General features: G+C 47.4%; 1 protein-coding gene across 1 annotated transcript; it reads right to left on the reverse strand.

Moving 5' to 3' along the window:
- Positions 1-5,746: 5,746 nt before the first annotated feature.
- Positions 5,747-6,794, reverse strand: LOC147975993 (uncharacterized). The gene is made up of 3 exons (XM_087520675.1): positions 6,668-6,794; positions 6,322-6,594; positions 5,747-6,246 (listed from the first exon to the last, which is right to left on the reverse strand). Exons 1-3 carry the CDS (start codon positions 6,792-6,794, stop codon positions 5,747-5,749), a joined length of 900 nt encoding a protein of 299 aa, XP_087376801.1.
- Between the last annotated feature and the right edge of the window lie 18,621 nt (positions 6,795-25,415).

The following is a 25,415-nucleotide window of genomic DNA, read 5'->3' on the forward strand; positions in this document are numbered from 1 at the left end:
AAGCAATGTGACTAATGAGTTAGTTATAGGATGATGCATTACGGAATGAGTAAAGAGACTTGTCGGTAATGAGATTGAACTAGGTATTGAGATACCAACGATCAAATCTCGGGCAAGTAACATACCAATGACAAAGGGAACAATGTATGTTGTTATGCGGTTTGACCGATAAAGATATTCGTAGAATATGTAGGAACCAATATGAGCATCGAGGTTCCGCTATTGGTTATTGACCGGAGATGAGTCTCATTCATGTCTACATAGTTCTTGAACCCGTACGATCCGCACGCTTAACGTTCTGTGATGATTTATATTATGAGTTATGTGATTTGATGACCGAAGTTTGTTCAGAGTCCTGGATGAGATCAGGGACATGACGGCGTGTCTCGAAATGGTCGAGACGTAAAGATCGATATATTGGAAGGCTATATTCAAACATCGGAAAGGTTCCGAGTGATTCGGGTATTTTTCGGAGTACCGGAGAGTTACGGGAATTCGTATTGGGCCTTAATGGCCCATACGGGAAAGGAGAGAAAGGCCTCAAGGGTGGTCGCACCCCTTCCCATGGACTGGTCCAAATTCGACTAGGGAAAGGGGGCGCCCCCTTCCTTCCTTCTCCTTCTCCCTTCCCTTTTTTCTATTCCATGTGGGAGGTGGAATCCTACTAGGACTAGGGAGTCCTAGTAGGACTCCACACTTTGGGCGCGCCCTATGAGGGCCGGCCTCCTCCTCCCTCCGTCCTTTATATACGTGGCCAGGGGCACTGAGGGAGTCCTGGACTAAGGGGTCCTCGGGCGTCCGGCCTGTTATCCATGGGCCGGATTGATGGGCTGAGAAGATATGAAGGCCGAAGACTGTACCTGTGTCCGGATGGGACTCTCCTTGGCGTGGAAGGCAAGCTTGGCGACCGACTGTGAAGATTCCTTCTTATGTAACTGACTCTATGTAACCCTAGATCCCCCCGGTGTTTATATAAACCGGAGGGGTTAGTCCGGAAAGGGGAGACTCATCACCATCGCCATACAGGTTAGACTTCTAGGGTTTAGCCATTACGATCTCGTGGTAGATCAACTCTTGTAACACATTCATCAAGATCAATCAAGCAGAACGTAGGGTATTACCTCCATAGAGAGGGCCCGAACCTGGGTAAACATCGTGTCCCCCATCTCTTGTTACCATCGATCCCAGATGCATAGTTTGGGACCCCCTACCCGAGATCCGCCGGTTTTGACACCGACATTGGTGCTTTCATTGAGAGTTCCACTGTGTCGTCGATGAAAGGTTCGATGGCCCCTTCAATCATCTATAGCGACGCTGTCCAAGGAGAAACCTTCCTCCCCGGACAGATTTTCGTATTCGACGGCTTCGTACTGCGGGCCAACTCACGTGGCCATCTGGAGCAGATCGATAGCTATGCCCCTGGCCACCAGGTCAGATTTGGAAGCTTGAACTACGTCACGGATATCCGTGGAGACTTGATCTTCAATGGATTTGAGACCGCAACGACCGCTCCCCCTCGCCCCGATGAACATGACTTAAATCTGTCATCGGATCACATCCAGGAGATGCTCCCTGTTGCTGCAACGGCCTTAGAACCGGAGCAGATCGTGCCATCCGAGGCCACAGAGTCCGTGGCGTTGGAGCCGCACATGGACTCGGCACCCCGCAATATTTGCGTCGATGGAACTCCGGATTCGTCTCCGGCTATAAGTCCCGGACCGGGTATGCCTACAGACACCGAGCTGGATCGTTATCGATTTTCGAATTTAGCGCCGCAGACATCTTCCAGCACTCACCTTTGGGTGATGTGCTAAACTCTTTAAAGAACTTGTCCTTGGAGAAGGACTCACAGCCGAACTATGTTTGGTTCGAGCCAGAGGCTGATGATGGGAAATTTCTCTTCCCACCCGCCACCCACTTCATAGCCACTGTCGATGACTTAACCGACGTGCTCGATTACGGCTCCGAAGACATGGACGGCATGGACGACGATGCCGACCAGGAGCAAGGCCAAAACCCGCCATTTACTGGACGTTGGACGACGACCTCTTCGTATGATGTGTACAAGGTTGACACACCTAAAAAGCTAGCGATGATGACAAAGGAGATCCAGTTGCGAATAAACCTTCTGAGACACAGTCCAAGCGCCGACGCCCTAAACGCCGCTCTAAGCCTCGTTGCTCAAGCGATGGCACAACTGGCACCGGAGAAAATAGTACTCCGGGCGATGCGGAAAACAATGAAGACCGTGTCGGGGCCGCATCCGAAAAGGAGGAACAAGACAACGGGCAGGATAACCCTGATAAACAGGCCATGCCCAATGACCCAGACGATGATAGTTATCATCCAGTCTCCGAGGATGATGAGAGCCTCGGCAGTGAGGACTTCATCGTGCCCGAGGCACCCCTCGAGCAGGAGCGCTTCAAGCGCCAGCTAATAGCCACTGCAAGAAGCCTGAAGAAGAAGCAGCAGCAGGTCCAAGCTGATCAAGACCTGCTCATTGATAGGTAGACCGATGTCCTGGCAGCTGAAGAATACGGCCTCAAGCGCCCAGCCAAGAGTTACCCAAAGCGCAGACTGCTACCTCAGTTCGATGAGGAGACACCAGATCCCATACCTCCCCCACGCAATGTGGACCGACCACCATGTGGTCGGGATAATGCGGCGGACTGACCACCCCGCGGTCGGGATAAAACGGCAACTCAGGCCGAACAACAGCCTGCCCCACCACCTCGCAAAAACATGGATAGAACAGCTCGGGACCATACATACCACCTTCGGCAGGAGCTGAACAGTAGAGCAGAACACACCAGATCAATCTACGGATCGCGAGGACGCTTCCCGACTCGGGCTGACGGCTACCTATTCGGACATGACAAACCTAGTCACACCCGGGCCGATAACCGCAGACGGACTCCATCGGAGGTGCGCCGTGATGCGGCCCGATATAGAGGCGCCGCACACCCTCTCTGCTTCACAGACGAGGTGTTGGATCACGAATTCCCTGAGGGGTTCAAGCCCGTCAATATTGAATCATACGATGGAACAACCAATCCCGCAGTATGGATTGAGGACTTTATTCTCCACATCCACGTGGCGTGTGGAGACGACCTCCACGCCATCAAATACCTCCCACTGAAACTCAAAGGGACAGCTAGACACTGGCTGAATAGCCTGCCCAAGAATTCCATCAGCAGCTGGGAGGACTTGGAAGAGGCCTTCCTTGACAACTTCCAAGGTACATATGTCCGGCCACCCAATGCCGATGACTTAAGCCACATAGTTCAACAACCTGGAGAATCAGCCAGAAAATTCTGGACTAGGTTCCTAACCAAAAAGAACCAGATCGTTGACTGTCCGAATGCCGAAACCCTAGCGGCCTTTAAACACAGCATCCGTGACGAATGGCTAGCACGCCACCTCGGCCAAGAAAAGCCGAAGTCCATGGCAGCCCTTACGGCACTCATGACCTGCTTTTGCGCGGGTGAGGACAGCTGGCTGGCTCGTAGCAAAAACACAACCAGCGAGACAAGCCCCTCCGAGGCCAAGAACAGCTCCGGCAAGCTCCGGCACAACAGACACAAACGCCAAAGCAATGGCGACAACACCGATGACACCACTGTTAACGCCGGATTCAGCGGCTCCAAGTCTGGCCAGCGAAAGAAGCCCTACAAAAGGAACAGTGAGGTACCATCCAGCCTGGATCACATACTCGATCATCCGTGCCAGATACATGGTACCCCAGATAAACAAGCCAATCACACCAACAAAGACTGTTGGGTTTTCAAATAGGCTGGCAAGTTAAATGCCGAAAACAAAGAAAAGGGGTCACAAAGTGAGGACGAGGATGAAGAGCCCCGGCAGTCAAATACTGGAGGGCAGAAGAAATTTCCCCCTCAAGTCAAAACAGTGAACATGATATACGCTACACACATCCCCAAAAGGGAGCGCAAGCGAGCACTTAGGGACGTCTACGCGGTAGAGCCAGTCGCCCCAAAATTCAATCCGTGGTCGCCATTCCCGATCACCTTCGATCGTTGAGATCACCCAACTAGTATCCGGCATGGCGGTTCAGCCGCACTGGTCCTCGACCCAATCATCGAAGGATTTCACCTAACACGAGTCCTAATGGACGGTGGTAGCAGCCTCAACCTGCTTTATCAGGATACAGTGCAGAAGATGGGCATTAATCCCTCATGAATCAAACCCACAAAGACTACCTTTAAAGGAGTCATACCAGGCGCTGAGGCCCGCTGCACGGGCTCAATCACGCTGGAGGTGGTCTTCAGTTCTCCGGACAACTTTCAAAGCGAGGAGTTAATCTTCGATATCTTCCCCTTTCGCAGCGGCTACCACGCACTGCTCGGACGAACCGCGTTTGCTAGATTCAACGTAGTGCCACACTATGCTTATCTCAAGCTAAAGATGCCCAGTCCGCGCGCCGTCATAACAGTCAACGGAAACACAAAACGCTCCCTCTGGACAAAGGAGCACACCACCGCCCTAGTAGCAGAGGTACAAGGGGCCTTCTCAAGCAGCATCATAGTCTGGCTGCCGAGCCCCTGGACATCATTAAGAGGATCCAGACTACACTACAACAGGACATCGCGGCTCGTCAAGAGCTCGATTAGCAATTCGGCCTCTGTCCCAATCCCGATGAGGTAGTGGCATTCATACCACGCGTCCATAACTACGCACTCAAAATTCCATGGGCATCAATAGAGGCACAAGCTATCCCGGGATCCACGGTTCGGCTAGACCGATCCCGGATACACATATAACTTTACTATCCCCTTTTCCCTTGTTTCAAGTTTCTCCTATGGGGGCCTCCTTCGATGGCCTGATTAACGATCCCTTCAAAGGACAAACACACCGGATTGACACGGAGCACATGCGTACATGGGAATCCCTAGAGGCTAACCATTTTCAGGACCCACGCACAGCCCGCCTTCGGGTATGGCATGTCAAATAGCCGGTCGCTTATTGCATTATTTTGTACGCATTAACCCAACTCTAATGGAAACAGTTTTTGATCCAAGTTCAAGGGCTCCAGATCCTATCTCTGTTCTCCCTCTGTTTTCCTTTATATATTACTTATTTCCTAAGAAACCGTACACTCTGGTATGTTTCATATTTGCCAGGGGCTCCCCATCGCCCCACGACACGACAACAAAGTCCGAACAATCCTTAAAGATAAGTTCGGCACCCCAAATTTAGCAGTATATGCATTGGCTCCAAATCATGTCTTTGGTCAATAGTTGAGTTGCCCGGCTATTGTGCTTGCTACCCTACGTTTTGCTAAATCGGTTAGGGTAGTAAAGGGAGAACTACTGCGATTGTGCCCTGGCCTTGACCAAATGAGCACCTTAGTAGAGAAAGCCGAAAACTGACTGTCATGATACGGCGAGAGCCGGTCAGCGGTTCGAGGGTTACAAATCGTTGGAGATTTTTTTTGCATTATGCAAAAGATCGGCACTTCCCGATCACATGCTGACAACACCTGGCTTGAACCAGGGGCTGCGCCCATGCTTTATTATAAAACGCCTATGGCTAAGTGAGGGCGTTTAAGCCGTATAGTCTAATTGCTTTGTTCGTTGCGCTAAACAACTCCTTCAAGGACCATATAATTGGATCAAGATTGTTTATATTCCATACCGAACACCTCCGTACTACCCACGTGAGGGTAGAAGCCGACGACTGGCCAACCCTCAGATTACATACACCACGGCCGCACAGGAGGAAACAATTAAAGCATAACAAAATTACATTCAAATACAACGTCATGCGAACATTGTGCTGCCGCAAGGCGAGACCCCTCCAGGACATCTGCAAAATACCGTTCGGGTGTGTGGTGCTCCTTGCCCTCCGGTGGCCCTCTGGTCACCTCGACGGCGTCCATCTTCGCCCACCACATCTTGCAACGGGCGAAGGCCATGCGTGCACCTTCAATGCAGGCCGAGCGCTTGACGATGTCCAGCCGAGGACAGGCGTTCACCATCCGCCTCACGAGTCCAAAGTAGCTGCTTGGCATAGCTTCAGCCGGCCATAGCCGGATTATGAAATCCTTCATGGCTAGTTCGGCCACCCTATGCAGCTCCACCAGCTGTTTCAGCTGATCGGTGAAGGGCACGGAATGCTCTGGTGCCGCATACTGCGACCAGAATAGCTTCTCCGTAGAACCCCCTCCTTTGGCTCGATAGAACTCCGCGACGTTTGATACACTGCATGGTAAATCCGCAAAAGCCCCTGGGGAACTCCGAACCCGGGTTAGTAAAAGGTACTGCTTCTCCGCATACTTGCTTTGCATCTTAAATGCCTTACCCGCCATGATCTTCTTGGCCTCCTGCATCTCCTGGAGGGCAGCCTGGGCCTCATTCCGTGCGGTCTCCGTGCTCTGACGAGCCTTGGCGAGTTCGGTCCCTTGAACCAACACATCATGCTCCAACGCTTCGCATTTCTTGACCACATCCTGGAGCTCCTGCTGGACTTCTTTGACCCGGGCCTTGAGCTTCTTATGGGCGGCTTGCTGCTGGACAGCCTTCTCCTCGGCCTCACCCAGAGCCCTCCTTAGGGCCTCGACCCCGGTCGCGGCTCCTGCACAGATCACGACACTGCAGTCAATATGCAGCGCCTATCCTTTCCGAACACACAACAAGTCGTCACTCACCTTGCTTCTCCTGGAGCCGAACCTTAACCTCGCCGAGCTCGTTCCCGGTCTGCTCCAGCCTCTGCCTCAGTTCAGAGACTTCGGCAGCATGCGAGGTTGCGGCCAGCAGCGACGCCTGCTTATTCATACATATTACGTTAGTCTCCTATAACAAAAGATTGATCCTCTGCCCAGTTCTTCTTGCTGAACACCGGACAGTGTCTCAGGGGCTACTATCTACACGAGGTTTTTCTCTTTCTTACCTCGAAACCTGTCAACAGGCGGTTGCAGGCTTCATTCAGTCCACTCTTGGCGGACTGAATCTTCTCGATCACCGCACCCATAAGGACACGGTGCTCGTCCATGACAGAGGCCCCTTGAAGAGCCTCCATCAGGTTATCCGGCGCCCCTGGATGGACAGGGGCCACCGGTGGAAGCGGTGCACCCCCTCCTTCAAAGGGGGCTGCTCGCCCGACTCCGGAGCCATATGGGCCTCCGGAATCGTATTCGGCTGAGGGCCGAACTGGATGCGGCCCTCTTCGCCAATCTCCATGGGGACCGGCTCCTCCATGTGTCCGGCAGTGGAGGTCTCACCTTGTGGCGCCTCCCTGACGGTGTCCTGGGCTCCTCCCCGGATCGGAGCGGTCCTACAGGATAACACTTCGGTGTCATCCCTGGCCCCGGGGGAATAAGCAGGTGGTGGCGACATGCTTGCCATCTCCGACGGAGCTAACGAACCTCCAGATGAGGATCGCTGGATAAGGTCGCGGGCCGGACTGCAATAATACAATTAACTATGTCAAGATAATGAAGAGAAAGGGCCGGATGCGCGCATGAGCGAGCCAAGTCACTTACGATGCGGCCTGGGGCTTAGTGCGGGGGCGTCGTTCCGGACTGATGTCAACGTCCCACGCAGTGTTGATCGATGGGGCGCCCTTCCCCTTCTTAGGCGTTTCCGCCTACGGATGCGCTGAAGCCGCCCTCTTCTTCTTCTTCTCCTCAGGGGAGGATTGTTTTCCTCCTCCTCCTCTGTAACGCCCTCGATGCGGCTATATCTCCCACATGTCGAAGCACGACTTAGAGGCATAACTGCATTGAAAGCAATGTCGCAAGTGAGCTAATCTTCAAACGACCCATGTAAAAGCATCCGTTATACGAGTTATGGCGATACTCCCGAACTCCCGCCCCAGTACTGGGTGGCGTTGAGGTTATCGCACCAACAACTGCATAAAAGAGATTTTCAATGTTGGCGAAACTAAACTCAGGTATTCCAGAACTGCAACGATAAAATTGTGACGACAACACCTCGGAGCTCAACTCCCCGGGACACTGCCACAACCCCTAAATGTCAGGAGGCACCAAGAACAATGTTCTCGTCACAAAACCATTGGAACGATTCCAAGATACCCGCGTGATCCTAATTTTTTTAGTGAAATTGAGAAGAGAAGAGTCAAAACTCTACGCCGGGAAGCCTCACCAGAGCAACGAAGGGACTGAGGAGTAAAAAGAATCCTACTCTCCGATATATATAATCATATAAGACTCAAAACATTTTTCTAGACTCAACAACGCCAGTGATTCGATCAAGCAAGGGGCTCCTAAAGTCGGGGCTGGATCTGATTACCAACTTGTAACACCCTCGATGCGGCTATATCTCCCACGTGTCGAAGCACAACTTAGAGGCATAACCGCATTGAAAGCAATGTCGCAAGTGAGCTAATCTTCACACGACCCATGTAATACATAAGGGAAAGAGATACATAGTTGGCTTACAATCGCCACTTCACACAATTACATGAATAAAGCATTACATCAACCGGATACAATCAAGGTCCGACTACGGAACCCAAAATAAAAGAAGACTACCCCAAATGCTACACAGATCCCCGATCGACCCCAACTGGGCTCCACTACCGATCAACTAGAACGGAACAACTCAAAGGACAAGATCTTCATCGAGCTCCTCCTTGAGCTTGGTTGCGTCACCTGCACGATAACATCGGCACCTGCAAACTGGTTTTGGAAGTATCTGTGAGTCACGGGGACTCAGCAATCTCACACCCTCGCGATCAAGACTATTTAAGCTTATAGGTAAGGTAAAAGGGTATGATGTGGAGCTGCAGAAAGCGACTAGCATATTTGGTGGCTAACATAAGCAAATGAGAGCGAGAAGAGAAGGCAAAAGCACGGTCGAACAACTATGATCAAGAAGTGATCCTAGAACAACCTACGTCAAGCATAACTCCAACACCGTGTTCACTTCTCGGACTCCACCGAGAAGAGACCATCACGGTTACACACGCGGTTGATGTATTTTAGTTAAGATCCACTTTAGGTTTTCTACAACCGGACATTAACAAATTCCCATCTGCCCATAACCGCGGGCACGACTTTCGAAAGTTCAAATCCCTGCAGGGGTGTCCCAGCTTAGCCCATCACAAGATCTCACGGTCAACAAAGGATATTCCTTCTCCCAAGACAATTCGATCAGACTCAGCATCCAGGTTACAAGACATCCTCGACAATGGTAAAACAAGTCCAGCAACACCGCCCAAATGTGCCGACAAATCCCGATAGGAGCTGCACATATCTCGTTCTCAGGGCACACTCAGATGAGACATCCTACGAGTAAAACCAACCCTCAGGTTGCCCCGAGGTGGCCCCGCAGTCTACTCGGTCGGACCAACACTCAGAGGAGTACTGGCCCAAGGGGGTTAAAATAATGATGACCCTTGAGCCGTCCGACTCAAGGGAAAGAAAAGGCTAGGTGACGAATGGTAAAACCAATGTTGGGCATTGCTGGAGGAGTTTTATTCAAGGCGAACTGTCAAGGGGTTCCCATTATAACCCAACCACGTAAGGAACGCAAAATCCGGGAACATAACACCGATATGACGGAAACTAGGGCGACAAGAGTGGAACAAAACACCAGGCATAAGGCCGAGCCTTCCACCCTTTACCAAGTATATAGATGCATTAATTAAATAAGAGATATTGTTATATCCCAAAAATAATCATGTTCCAACATGGGACAAACTCCAATCTTCACCTACAACTAACAACGCTATAAGAGGGGTTGAGCAAAGCGGTAACATAGCCAAACAACGGTTTGCTAGGACAAGGTGGGTTAGAGGCTTGGCTTAACAATATGGGAGGCATGATAAGCAAGTGGTAGGTATCGCAGCATAGGCATAGCAAAAGAGCGAGCAACTAAGCAAGCAAAGATAGAAGTGATTTCGAGGGTATGGTCATCTTTCTTGAGATCCCGCAAGGAAGAAGAACAAGTCCATGAAGGCAAACAGACGTAGCCAACGGATCCTCACAAACGCAATGTTACCGGACTACCGAGAAGAAGTACACCGGAAAGAAAGCAAACAACAAAGTAATCAACCACCACATAAACATGGCATGATGCACAACCAAGTATGATGCATGTACGGTTTAAATATGCATGGCATGGAAAAGTGCACAAGCAATCCTACAAATTAAGTGGAGATCAATATGCAACGGAGTTGCATATTGAAGAAAACACCACATGACTTATTTAGTTCTCTCTTGTTTATGTACCCAACAAGATTAAATGTTGATTAACATGGCAAGAGGGTGAAGCAAAAGATAACTACCTATCTAGGCAAGTTTAAATGAGGCCGGAACAACAAACAACAAGTCCGAAAACAAACCTCATGTGCAATTTAAGGATTTGGTACTGTTCTGCCCTCAACCATATTTTACAGTTGTTAAACATGCAAAGTAAAGTCATCATGTTAAACTAGGCATTTTTCTACCCCATTTACATATAAAGATTATTTAAAACCGAGCTACGGTTATTTAGGTATGAATTAAATCATTTTAGCATGTCATAAGGGCAAAATTACACAAACAGCATTTAAACATTTTGCCAAGGGTGAAAGTTGCATATTATGAAAGTACATGAAATCCTAAGCATTTTACATATATTACATGCTTTATTATGATGCATGGACATTTAGATATGAGCAAAGCAAATTAATGGCATTTCTGAAAATATGCATGCACTGGAAATATGCCAAAATCACAGAGTGGAAAAAAAACATGCACGGGCCTGATTGTAGTGGCCCGGGAGCGAATGAGGCCCGAGTGAGCGCTGCGTGTGTGTGCAACAGTAAAGGGAAAACAGTGCAAAAAAATGGGGCCTGCTGGGACTTGATCCCACGACCTCCTGCGTAGGGGAGCAGAGCGTTGACCAGCTGGCATGACTGAGTGTTTGTGATAAGGAAGGGGCATAGTTCTTTTGAACAAGCATAGGCTCGGTCTTGGAACCGCCATGAATGCACAACAACTTTCCGGCGACGACGACGAGCAAAGCAGAGGCTACAGGTGCAGTAGATCATTGGCGGGGGTGCGGAAATGTGCTAGGGTGCGCGCTTGCGAGCGAAGGCTGCTTCCGGGGGTGGCGTGCGTGCAGGCACTTGTGCACGAGCAGGAGCTCATCTCGAACATGGGGAAGACAACGACCGAAGCTGCGCGGGTGGCGTTCCACGGCTGTTGCGCGTGTAACGCTTCGGTCTTGCGTGTGCGAACACGAACAGAGAGGGTTGAGCGCGTGCGGGAGTGTGCAGGGGCAGCGAGGTGAGTTCCAGAAACTCAGCCATGGCGGATATGGAGTTGGCGGCTCGAGAAGACGACTACGGCGACGAATTGAACAAGAGAGAGGCTGGGAGGAGTGTATGCTCACCGAGGGGAGGCTGATGGAGTTGTACGAGGTCGTCGGAGAAAGAAGACGGCAAGAAGGCACGCTGATCGGGGCGGCGATGGATTAGCCGGAGGAAGAGGACGATGTAGAGGACGTCGTGGAAGGAGCTACGGGACCGTGTGGACGTGTGCGTAGTCGAGGAAGACGACGACGAGGTACGCGAGGCTCCGGACGAAGAAAACGACAGCTGCTTGTCGGATCACGACGGAGAGAAGCTCGGTCTCCTGAAGAAGAGGAAGCAGGGGAAGACGACGGCGACATGGACGTGGATGACGACATGGAGGCGATCCAGTTCGACCACCCATCAGAATCGGCCGAGGATGGAGACGGGGTGCAGGAGGACATGTCGAAGAAGAGCTTGAGGCCCTCTAGCCACGAGAACAACGATGGACGTCGACAGGCTTATCTCCCTGCTCTCGGTGCATCTGATTTGTGGAAGAAGCAGAGGGAAGGGAAGGATGTGTCAGCGGCGAGAGGGGAAGAGGGGAAACCCTAGGAGAGGGAGCGGGGAGGTCTTATAGGGGGCGCAGGCTCGGCTGGCTCGCCACCGTGGCCATGTGTGGACGCCCCTGTGGGTTTTACCATGAGAGAGAGCGAGCAAGGGAGGTGGAAGAAAAAAGGTGAGGGACGAGGATGACAGGTGGGGCCGGCCCGGTGCATGTGGGAAAAATTTCCAGGGGAGAGAGGAGTTGGGCTGGGTCGACTGGGCTGCTGCTGGACTCCTTCTCTCTTAGCCTTTTCATTATTTCCTTATTTCCCTCAGGCAGAAATATGTTGAGAAAAGAAAGAGGGCTTTAGAGGTAGAATATTTTAGAAAAGAAAATATCCTTGGAGCACTGGAATCATGCACAAATAGAATAAAATGGTTTGGCAATTTTTAGAGATAGAAAAACAATTCAGGTTTGAATTAATTCAAACTTGAGCCATTTTTGAACCCAACCAAAACATCTTCAAATTAGCTGAAAATTGGAGGAGATGGTGTAGGTATGGTTTACGGAATTTAGAAAGATAGTGAACAATTCTTTGGAGCAGAAGAATGCCACTTGCAATAATTGGGAGAAAAGAAAGAATTGGAAGCGTTGACTTGGTTTTGATGAAACTTGGTGGAACCAAGTTGGAGCTTGAGAACAAGAAAAGGGAAGGCAAGAGGAAGAGCACACCCAACTACACAAATGGAAACAAGGCAACATGAACATGATGGATGCAAATGCACATGGCAACAAACATGAAGATGGAATGCACAAAGTGAGAAGAAAAGATAACACAAGCATGATGATGCAACAATTATTATGACAATCATGGAAACCCATACATGGCAACAACAAAATAAATGGAAGGGCTACTGGAGCATCGGTCTCGGGGCGTTACAACACTCCACCACTACGAGAGGATCTCGTCCCAAGATCTAGAATGGCACCGGAGGGAAACCGGAAGAGGAAGAGAAGAGGTAAAACTAAGTTGCTACTTTGACAAACGAGTGGAACCAAAGAACCTTGAAGAGGTTAAACCAATTCGAGAAAAGAATGCAACGGAGATGAACGAAGTTGAAAGCACTCCGTTAGAAAAGAGGAACAAGGAAGAACAAATACGGACAGCACTCTGTCTGAAAAGAAAAAGAATTGAATAAGAACTTGATAAGATGAGAAGATACTTGACGAGATGAACAACACATTGCCTCCGGAACTATTGAAAGAATGGCACAAGGGGTAAGAAAGATTCCAGACAGCACTCCGGTTGAGAAGGGAGGCAAAACTTGATAATATGAGAGAGCTCGAATGAAAACACAACACTCCGGTTGAATGGATAAGCAAAGGAAAGAACAAGATCTTGGCAAGATGAGATGATGAGAGAAAAGAGAAACATCACAATGCCTCCGTAATAAGAAAGAATATAGATCATTGAAAAGAAAGGATGGAGAAAGAAAAGGTCAACTTATGCCACAAGTGAGCTTGAAGATCACCCTTCCAAGAAAGTTAAAACGGAGTTGTTGGAAAACCGACAACGAAAAGGATAAACTTGTTGTGGCCTTATGGAAAGCATCTCGAAATCATGAGGTGAAATTTCTGCCACTAACGAAAACAATAGATTGGATTGATACGAACAAGAAGATGATGAACTTATTTCACCGGGAGGATAGATGAAGAACTTGGGTCATTTATGAGCACCATAAATAGCAACAATCCTTAGGGAAGGCTTTAAGTGAAAATTTAACCCAAGATACTCCAATTACGAGATTGATGGATCTCATTCTTGATAACTTGTGAATCAAGAAACACGAAGGAAAATTATCAAGAATGACATAACACCACCTCAAAAGATAAGATAGAAGGGATTGCACTTCGGAATGCAAGATGAAGAATACTTGAGCTCCTTTGAAAAGAATCTCGATGAACACTTCGAGAAGGAATTAAATCCTTGATGAGCCGTCATGTAGAGCCTCCCTGAAGAACTTCGGTAATAATAAAAAAAGGATAATGAAAGGAAAGAGAAGTTGAAAGCATAAGGTGAAGCCTTGCAATGATTAGATGGAGCTTCGCAATGAAATAATTGAGAGAGCTTGGAACTCCGGAAAGAAAGATGAACAATTGACAACGAGAATTTGATGAACCTCCAGAATAAAGAATTAAACGGTTGGATGAAACAAGAATAAGAATTATGTTATGCGTATCCTTCACCAATTAAATTGATGACAAGAAACGGATTTGGCACACTACTTATTCTCGTAGACAGGATTAAGATAGATATAACACAAACTTCGGAAGCTCTTCAACGATCCACCGGTAGGATTCGAAACAACGAATGAATTGATATGATAACCAAGGAAGAGAACTCTTGAACGAACCACCGGTAAGAATTGAAAATGAACGAAGTAAAGGGATGAATCACCGGGTTGGAATTGTGACATGGATGAAGTTACTTGAGACAATCTAGATACATGAGAACGAAAGGATGACGAACTGATTAGAGATCACTTAAACGAAGCACCGGTAAGATTTGGAGAACAATAGCTGGAAGCTGGAATGAATAATATTTGAAAAGATGGCCTTCGGAGTAAAGAAATGGAAACAACTCATGAAATGCTCCGGATAGGTGAAAAGAATAGTCACAATCAAAACAATTATGAGAGGATGGCAATAAGCTAGCATCATGAATCTTTGAGAGAATGGATAAGATTGAAGAGAAACTCTTCTTCGGTCTTCAAATTCTGAGAATTACGACGGGACACACCACGAAGAATTGTTGAATCACTCCTGAATGAAGAAGAATGGAAAAGTTGAACCAACGATGAAAAGAATTTGACAGATCTTGGAGAAATACATTTGACTGATGATGATTCATTCTTACGTCAAACTTCAAAAGAATTTAGGATAGCTCCGGGAAAATAAGAAGAGTCGGGTAAGATCCTGGGAAAAGACCTGTGGGTTAGGGCCCACTTAAAAGAAACATCGTTGATGAATTAAAAGATAGATTGCACCGGTTGAATCAATGGCTTGAATAAGGTAACATTCTCGAAAGATCTCGAATGGCAAGACGAGCCTTCTGAGGTATCTTCAGGGCACCAGAACAATTGAATAACAAGAAGTGGATGATTATGAGGTGCAACGGCATGAGAAAACATTTGAAACGAGGAAAAGGGATATGATCAACACCAAAAGCTTGAATTGAAACCACTGGAGAAGAAAAAGAACAAAGAATGATGAACTAGAAGCTCCGTTAGAATCTTCATGAGAAACACCGGATAAGAATGGAGAGATTTCCATCGATAAAATGGATAGTTGATTAAGAAATCTGAGTCCTCGAAGAAAAAGGGTGGGTGGGTGGGAAAAACAAAGTCAACTTGGAACGGATGAAGACAACACCGTTGAGAAGAACTAGCAATAGATCTTGCGGATGTTGAGATGATCGGACCCACTTGAAGAGAGACACGCCCTTTTGAAAAGAATTGACAACACAATCTCGATGATCAAGAAGGATTAGTATTCACATCCGAGTACGAGAACACCTCTTAGGAAAAGTATGGAATCAACATTTGACTTCGAAGCAACTCGAATACCACAACTCAAAACAAAAAACAAGGATTGGCTTGCAGAATAAGCCGGAACAAACATATGATAGAGATTTTGTCCGAAGTTTTTGTGGTGGGGCCTACACGGGCTCGATCGTACAACACCATCATGTACAAGGCAGTGCACATGACATACGAAGCGTCCCCGAGTCGGCATAGCCAAGGACTCTTTAAGACACAATGAGACCACTGTAAAACCAACCGTGGATAGGCGGACCACTAGACGTCGAACCCCAATTTCATATCATACATCTGTCGAAAAGATATCCTAGGAGCTACTTGAATTCCCACTTATAAACTCCCGAAATTTTCCGGTTATGCAATCAGGTGTTGGGGATACAGGGGAAGCATAATATCTCACCCAAAACTAACAAATCCTACATCCAGCTGTATCCATCCTTCAACACATAACCAAGAAACCTTTGAAAATCATTTACCTCAACCTTCAAAAAGCATCCGTTATACGAGTTATGGCAATACTCCCGAACTCCCGCCCCAGTACCGGGTGGCGTCGAGGTTATCTAACCAACAACTGCATAAAAGAGAGTTTCGATGTCGGCGAAACTCAGGTATTCCAGAATTGCAACGATAAAATTGTGACGACAACACCTCAGAGCTCAACTCCCCGGGACACTGCCACAACCCCTAAATGTCAGGAGGCACCAAGACAATGTTCTCGTCACAAAACCATCGGAATGATTCCAAGATACCCGTATGATCCTAATTTTTTTAGTGAAATTGAGAAGAGAAGAGTCAAAACTCTACGTCGGGAAGCCTCACGAGAGCGACGAAGGGGCTGAGGAGTAAAAAGAATCCTACTCTCCGATATATATAATCATATAAGACTCAAAACATTTTTCTAGACTCAACAACGCCAGTGATTCGATCAAGCAAGGGGCTCCTAAAGTCGGGGCTGGCTCTGATTACCAACTTGTAACGCCCTCGATGCGGCTATATCTCCCACGTGTCGAAGCACAACTTAGAGGCATAACCGCATTGAAAGCAATGTCGCAAGTGAGCTAATCTTCACACGACCCATGTAATACATAAGGGAAAGAGATACATAGTTGGCTTACAATCGCCACTTCACACAATTACATGAATAAAGCATTACATCAACCGGATACAATCAAGGTCCGACTACGGAACCCAAAATAAAAGAAGACTACCCCAAATGCTACACAGATCCCCGATCGACCCCAACTGGGCTCCACTACCGATCAACTAGAACGGAACAACTCAAAGGACAAGATCTTCATCGAGCTCCTCCTTGAGCTTGGTTGCGTCACCTGCACGATAACATCGGCACCTGCAAACTGGTTTTGGAAGTATCTGTGAGTCACGGGGACTCAGCAATCTCACACCCTCGCGATCAAGACTATTTAAGCTTATAGGTAAGGTAAAAGGGTATGATGTGGAGCTGCAGCAAGCGACTAGCATATTTGGTGGCTAACATAAGCAAATGAGAGCGAGAAGAGAAGGCAAAAGCACGGTCGAACAACTATGATCAAGAAGTGATCCTAGAACAACCTACGTCAAGCATAACTCCAACACCGTGTTCACTTCTCGGACTCCACCGAGAAGAGACCATCACGGTTACACACGCGGTTGATGTATTTTAGTTAAGATCCACTTTAGGTTTTCTACAACCGGACATTAACAAATTCCCATCTGCCCATAACCGCGGGCACGACTTTCGAAAGTTCAAATCCCTGCAGGGGTGTCCCAGCTTAGCCCATCACAAGCTCTCACGGTCAACGAAGGATATTCCTTCTCCCAAGACAATTCGATCAGACTCAGCATCCAGGTTACAAGACATCCTCGACAATGGTAAAACAAGTCCAGCAACACCGCCCGAATGTGCCGACAAATCCCGATAGGAGCTGCACATATCTCGTTCTCAGGGCACACTCAGATGAGACATCCTACGAGTAAAACCAACCCTCAGGTTGCCCCGAGGTGGCCCCGCAGTCTACTCGGTCGGACCAACACTCAGAGGAGTACTGGCCCAAGGGGGTTAAAATAATGATGACCCTTGAGCCGGCCGACTAAAGGGAAAGAAAATGCTAGGTGGCGAATGGTAAAATCAATGTTGGGCATTGCTGGAGGAGTTTTATTCAAGGCGAACTGTCAAGGGGTTCCCATTATAACCCAACCGCGTAAGGAACGCAAAATCCGGGAACATAACACCGATATGACGGAAACTAGGGCGGCAAGAGTGGAACAAAACACCAGGCATAAGGCCGAGCCTTCCACCCTTTACCAAGTATATAGATGCATTAATTAAATAAGAGATATTGTTATATCCCAAAAATAATCATGTTCCAACATGGGACAAACTCCAATCTTCACCTGCAACTAACAACGCTATAAGAGGGGCTGAGCAAAGCGGTAACATAGCCAAACAACGGTTTGCTAGGACAAGGTGGGTTAGAGGCATGGCTTAACAATATGGGAGGCATGATAAGCAAGTGGTAGGTATCGCAGCATAGGCATAGCAAAAGAGCGAGCAACTAAGCAAGCAAAGATAGAAGTGATTTTGAGGGTATGGTCATCTTGCCTGAGATCCCGCAAGGAAGAAGAACAAGTCCATGAAGGCAAACAGACGTAGCCAACGGATCCTCACAAACGCAATGTTACCGGACTACCGAGAAGAAGTACACCGGAAAGAAAGCAAACAACAAAGTAATCAACCACCACATAAACATGGCATGATGCACAACCAAGTATGATGCATGTCTGGTTTAAATATGCATGGCATGGCAAAGTGCACAAGCAATCCTACAAATTAAGTGGAGATCAATATGCAACGGAGTTGCATATTGAAGAAAACACCACATGACTTATTTAGTTCTCTCTCGTTTATGTACCCAACAAGATTAAATGTTGATTAACATGGCAAGAGGGTGAAGCAAAAGATAACTACCTATCTAGGCAAGTTTAAATGAGGCAAGTCCGGAAACAAACCTCATGTGCAATTTAAGGATTTGGTACTGTTCTACCTTCAACCATATTTTAGAGTTGTTAAACATGCAAAGTAAAGTCATCATGTTAAACTAGGCATTTTTATATCCCATTTACATATAAAGATTATTTAAAACTGAGCTACGGTTATTTAGATATGAATTAAATCATTTTAGCACGTCATAAGGGCAAAATCACACAAACAGCATTTTAAACATTTTGCCAAGGGTGAAAGTTGCATATTATGAAAGTACATGAAATCCTAAGCATTTTACATATATTACATGCTTTATTATGGTGCATGGATATTTAGATATGAGTAAAGCAAATTAATGGCATTTCTGAAAATATGCATGCACTGGAAATATGCCAAAATCACAGAGTGGAAAAAACATGCACGGGCCTGATTGTAGCGGCCCAGGAGCAAATGAGGCCCGAGTGAGCGCTGCGTGTGTGTGCAACAGTAAAGGGAAAACAGAGCAAAAAAAATGGGGCCTGCTGGGACTTGATCCCACGACCTCCTACGTAGGGGAGCAGAGCATTGACCAGCTGGCCTGACTGAGTGTTTGTGATAAGGAAGGGGCATAGTTCTTTTGAACAAGCAGAGGCTCGGTCTTGGAACCGCCATGAACGCACAACAACTTGCTGGTGACGACGACGAGCAAAGCAGCGGCTACAGGTGCAACAGATCATCGGCAGGGGTGCAGAAATGTGCTAGGGTGCGTGCTTGCGAGCGAAGGCTGCTTCCGGGGGTGGCGTGCGTGCAGGCACTTGTGCACGAGTAGGTGCTCGTCTCGGACATGGGGAAGATGACGGCCGAAGCCGCGCGGGTGGTGTTCCGGGGCTACTGCGCGTGCAGCGCTTCGGTCTTGCGTGTGCGAACTCAAATAGAGAGGGTTGAGTGCGTGCGGGAGTGTGCAAGGGCAGCGAGGTGAGATCCAGAAACTCAGCCATGGCGGATATGGAGTTGGCGGCTCGAGAAGACGACTACGGCGACGGATTGAACAAGAGAGAGACTGGGAGGAGCGTATGCTCACCGAGGGGAGGCTGCTGGAGTTGTACGAGGTCGTGGGAGACCGAAGACGGCGAGAAGGCGCGCTGATCGGGGCGGCGATGGATTAGCCGGAGGAAGAAGACGATGTAGAGGACGCCGTGGAAGGAGCTACGGGACCGTGTGGACGTGTGCGTAGTTGAGGAAGACGACGACAAGGCACGAGAGGCTCCGGACGAAGAAGACGGCAACTGCTTGTCGGATCACGATGGAGAGAAGCTCGGCCTCCTGAAGAAGAGGAAGCAGAGGAAGACGATGGCGACGTGGACGACGGCATGGAGGCGATCCAGTTCGACCACCCATCAGAATCGGCCGAGGATGGAGACGGGGTGCAGGAGGACATGTCGAAGATGAGCTTGAGCCCCTCTAGCCGCGAGAACGACGACGGACGTCGACAGGCTTATCTCCCTGCTCTCGGTGCATATGATTTGTGGAAGAAGCAGAGGGAAGGGAAGGAGGTGGCGGAGGCGAGAGGGGAAGAGGGGAAACCCTAGGAGAGGGAGTGGGGAGGTCTTATAGGGGGCGCGGGCTCGGCTGGCTCGCCACCGTGGCCATGTGTGGACGCGCCTGTGGGTTTTACCGTGAGAGAGAGCGAGCAAGGGAAGTGGAAGAAAAAAGGTGAGGGACGAGGATGAAAGGTGGGGCCGGCCCGGTGCATGTGGGAAAAATTACCAGGGGAGAGAGGAGTTGAGCTGGGTCGACTGGGCTGCTGCTGGACTCCTTCTCTCTTAGCCTTTTCATTATTTCCTTATTTCCCTCAGGCAGAAATATGTTGAGAAAATAAAGAGGGCTTAGAGGTAGTATATTTCAGAAAAGAAAATATCCTTGGAGCACTGGAATCATGCACAAATAGAATAAAATGGTTTGGCAATTTTTAGAGATAGAAAAATAATTCAGGTTTGAATTAAATTCAAAATTGAGCCATTTTTGAACCCAACCAAAACATCTTCAAATTAGCTGAAAATTGGAAGAGATGGTGTAGGTATGGTTTACGGAACTTAGAAAGATAGTGAACAATTCTTTGGAGCAGAAGAATGCCACTTGCAATAATTGGGAGAAAAGAAAGAATTGGAAGCGTTGACTTGGTTTTGATGAAACTTGGTGGAACCAAGTTGGAGCTTGAGAACAAGAAAAGGGAAGGCAAGAGGAAGAGCACACCCAACTACACAAATGGAAACAAGGCAACATGAACATGATGGATGCAAATGCACATGGCAACAAACATGAAGATGAAATGCACAAAGTGAGAAGAAAAGATAACACAAGCATGATGATGCAACAATTATTATGACAATCATGGCAACCCATACATGGCAACAACAAAATAAATGGAAGGGCAACTGGAGCATCGGTCTCGGGGCGTTACATCCTCCTCTTCCTCGCCATTGTCCTCGGGGACAGAGGAATGAGCTTCGTCGTCTTCGAACGTCACGTCCGAAGTACCCTTGCGACGAGGGCCACTCTTGGCCCCCTTGGCCTTCTTCTCCGGCGCCTTATAAGGCGCCGACACCAGCATCTTCGCTAGATGCGAGATGACCGGTTCTTCGAGCAGCGGAGCCAGACATTGGATCTGCTTCGCCCTCTCCATCCAGTCCTGAAAAAACAACAATAAAATCTCAGGCATCATCCTTGAAACAAACAAGTGGAGAATGCATCAAAAGAGACATACCTCGCTAGCGAGGTGTTTAGCGCTGTGCCCGCGATCTGAATCTGCGGCCGGTGGTTTCTCGTTGCCCTTAAAGAGCAAATTCCATGCACCTTCGTGAGTAGTCTCGAAGAGCCTCACCAGGGTCTGGTGCTTCTTCGGGTTGAACTCCCACAGAGGATGGCTTCGGCGCTGGACGGAAGGATCCGGTGAACTAGCATCACCTGGATCACATCAACGAGCTTGACGTTCTTGGTTACCATGCTTTGAACGCGCGTCAGCAGCGCTATCACCTCGTCAGGGGAACCCTAGTCTGGACTCTTCTCGACCGAGGAGGTGAGTCGCATGGGAGTGCCGGAGCGGAATTCGGCAGCCGCAGCCCAAGTGGTGCCGCGAGGTTCTGTGATGTAGAACCACTGCTTCTGCCACTCCTTTACCGTGTCCACAAAAGTACCTTTGGGCCAGGAGACATTGGACAACTTGCTCACCATGGCTCCTCCGCACTCCGCGTGCTGGCCATCCACCACCTTCGGCTTCACGTTAAAGACTTTGAGCCATAACCCGAAGTGGGGTTGGATGCGGAGGAAGGCCTCACACACGACGATAAATGCCGAGATGTTGAGGAAGGAATTCGGGGACAGATCATGGAAATCTATCCTGTAGTAATACATCAACCCGCGGAAGAAATGGGGGATGAACACTACCCTCTCAGTGGGCTTCGGCGTGGGGACGACTTGTCCCTCGGTCGGCAGGCGGTGAGTGATCTCCTTCGCCAAGTATTCGGCCGCCTGAAGCTCCGTAATGTTCTCCTCCTTAATGAAGGAGACCATCCACTTGCCTTGACCTCCGTATCCATACATGGTTGCTTGAGTGGACAGGAGATGAGAACTTGGGCGCTGGAGCTCGAGATTGGAAAGGCGGAGATAGAGAGAAGGCATTAGAGAGGAAGAGGGAATCTTTATCCCCTTATAAAGGCAACGAATATTAAATGCCTCCTGCTACGTCTTGAGCTTGCGTTGGTTTTCCCTGAAGAGGAAGGGATGATGCAGCAGAGTAGTGTAAGTATTTCCCTCGGTTTTTGAGAACCAAGGTATCAATCCAGTAGGAGCCCACGCTCAAGTCCCTCGTACCTGCACAAAGCGATATCTACTGGCAACCAACGCGATTAGGGGTTATCAATCCCTTCACGGTCACTTACGAGAGTGAGATCTGATAGATATAATATTTTTGGTATTTTTGGTATAAAGATGCAAAGAAAAAAGTAAAATCAAAGTAAAAAGCAAAGCATGATTAAAGTGATGGAGATTGATATGATGAGAATAGACTCGGGGGCCATAGGTTTCACTAGTGGCTTGTCTCAAGAGCATAAGTATTCTACGGTGGGTGAACAAATTACTGTTGAGCAATTGACAGAATTGAGCATAGTTATGAGAATATCTAGGCATGATCATGTATATAGGCATCACGTCCGTGACAAGTAGATCGAAACGATTCTGCATCTACTACTATTACTCCACTCATCGACCGCTATCCAGCATGCATCTAGAGTATTAAGTTAAAAACAGAGTAACGCCTTAAGCAAGATGGCATGATGTAGAGAGATAAATTCATGCAATATGAAATAAACCCCATCTTGTTATCCTCGATGGCAACGATACAATACGTGCCTTGCTGCCCCTTCTGTCACTAGGTAAGGACACCACAAGATCGAACCCAAAGCTAAGCACTTCTCCCATGGCAAGAACTACCAATCTAGTTGGCCAAACCAAACGGATAATTCGAAGAGACTTGCAAAGATAACCAATCATACATACAAGAATTCAGAGAAGATTCAAATATTATTCATAGATAGACTTGATCATAAACCCACAATTCATCGGTCTCAACAAACACACCGCAAAAAGAGGATTACATCGAATAGATCTCCACAAGAGAGGGGAGAACTTTGTATTGAGATTCAAAGAGAGAGAAGAAGCCATCTAGCTACTAAATATGGACCCGAAGGTCTCAGGTAAACTACTCACACTTCATCGGAGAGGCTATGATGATGTAGAAGCCCTTCGTGATGATGGCCCTCTTCCGACGGAGCTCCGGAACAGGCCCCAAGATGGGATCTTGTGGATACAGAAAGTTGCGGTGGTGGAATTAGGTTTTTGGCTCCTCTTCTGATCGTTTGGGGGTACGTGTGTATATATAGGAGGAAGAAGTACGCCAGAGGAGCAACGAGGGGCCCACGAGGCAGGGGGGCGCGCCCTAGGGGGGGAGGCGCCCCCCACCCTCGTGAACGCCTCTTTTGTTCCTTGGAGCAGGGTCCAAGTCTCCTGGATCATGTTCGGTGAGAAAATCACGTTCCCGAAGATTTTATTCCGTTTGGACTCCGTTTGATATTCCGTTTATCTGAAACACTAAAATAGGAAAAAAACAGCAATTCTGGGCTGGGCCTCCGGTTAATAGGTTAGTCCCAAAAATAATATAGAAGTGGAAAATAAAGCCTAATATAGTCCAAAATAGTAGATAATATAGCATGGAGCAATAAAAATTATAGATACGTTGGAGACGTATCAGGCATCCCCAAGCTTAATTCCTGCTCGTCCTCGAGTAGGTAAATGATAAAAAGAGAATTTTTAATGTGGAGTGCTACTTGGCATAATTTCAATGCAAATCTTCCTAATTGTGGTATGAATATTCAGATTAGAAAGATTCAAGACAAAAGTTTATATTGACATAAAAAATAATAATACTTCAAGCATACTAATAAAGCAATCATGTCTTCTCAAAATAACATGGCCAAAGAAAGTTATCCCTACAAAATCATATAGTCTGGCTATGCTCCATCTTCACCACACAAAGTATTCAAATCATGCACAACCCCAATGACAAGCCAAGAAATTGTTTCATACTCTAACTTTTTCAAAACTTTTTCAATCTTCACGCAATACATGAGCGTGAGCCATGGATATAGCACTATAGGTGGAATAGAATGGTGGTTGTGGAGAAGACAAAAAGGAGGCAAAGATGGTCTCACATCAACTAGGCGTATCAACGGGCTATGGAGATGCCCATCAATAGATATCAATGTGAGTGAGTAGGGATTGCCATGCAACGGATGCACTAGAGCTATAAATGTATGAAAGCTCAACAAAAGAAACTAGTGGGTGTGCATCCAACTTGCTTGCTCACAAATACCTAGGGCAATTTGAGGAAGCCCATTGTTGGAATATACAAGCCAAGTTCTATAATGTAAAATTCCCACTAGTATATGAAAGTGACAACATATGAGACTCTCTATATGAAGAACATGGTGCTACTTTGAAGCACAAGTGTGGTAAAAGGATAGTAGCATTGCCCCTTTTTATTTTTTATATTTTTTTCGGGCCTTCTTTTTTTTCTTTGGACTTTCTCTTTTTTTATTGGGACAATGCTCTATTGAATGATGATCATCACACTTTTATTTATTTACAACTCAATGATTACAACTCGATTCTAAAACAAAGCATGACTCTATATGGATGCCTCCGGCGGTGTACCGGGATATGCAATGAATCAAGAGTGACAAGTATGAAGAAATTATGAACGGTGGCTTTGCCACAAATACTATGTCAACTACGTGATCATGCTAAGAAATATGACAATGATGAACTAGATGGTGGAAAGTTGCATGGCAATATATCTACGAATGGCTATGGAAATGCCATAATAGGTAGGTATGGTGGCTGTTTTGAGGAAGGTATATGGTAGGTGTATGATACCGGCGAAAGGTGCGCGGTATTAGAGAGGCTAGCAAAGGTGGAAGGGTGAGAGTGCGTATAATCCATGGACTCAGCATTAGTCATAAAGAACTCATATACTTATTGCAAAAATCTAGAAATTATCAAAGCAAAGTATTACGCACATGCTCCTAGGGGGATAGATTGGTAGGAAAAGACCATCGCTCATCCCCGACCGCCACTCATAAGGAAGACAATCAATAAATAAATCATGCTCCGACTTCGTTACATAACGGTTCACCATACGTGCATGCTACGGGAATCACAAACCTCAACACAAGTATTCTTTAAATTCACAACTACTCAACTAGCATGACTTTAATATTATCACCTCCATATCTCAAAACAATTATCATGCTTCAATATTTTCTTAGTATTCAACACACTCAAAAGAAAGTTTCACAAATCTTGAATACCAAACATATTATTATTAAGCAAATTCCCATGCTATTAAGAGACTCTCAAAATAATTTAAGTGAAGCATGAGAGATCAATAGTTTCTTTAAAACAAATCCACCACCGTGCTCTAAAAGATCTAAGTGAA

The sequence above is a fragment of the Triticum urartu genome, chromosome 4A, assembly GCF_056163025.1.
Source record: "Triticum urartu cultivar PI428250 chromosome 4A, HENAU_Tu73, whole genome shotgun sequence".
Classification (NCBI taxonomy): Eukaryota; Viridiplantae; Streptophyta; class Magnoliopsida; order Poales; family Poaceae; genus Triticum; species Triticum urartu.

Excerpts from the sequence above, each read along its gene's own strand:
- LOC147975993 (XM_087520675.1), bottom strand. The coding sequence starts at position 6,794 with ATGAATAAGCAGGCGTCGCTGCTGGCCGCAACCTCGCATGCTGCCGAA. Across the intron at positions 6,595-6,667 it reads TCGGCTCCAGGAGAAGCAAG|GAGCCGCGACCGGGGTCGAG; the intron begins GTGAGTGACGAC and ends TGATCTGTGCAG. Across the intron at positions 6,247-6,321 it reads GGCCAAGAAGATCATGGCGG|GGGCTTTTGCGGATTTACCA; the intron begins GTAAGGCATTTA and ends GGAGTTCCCCAG.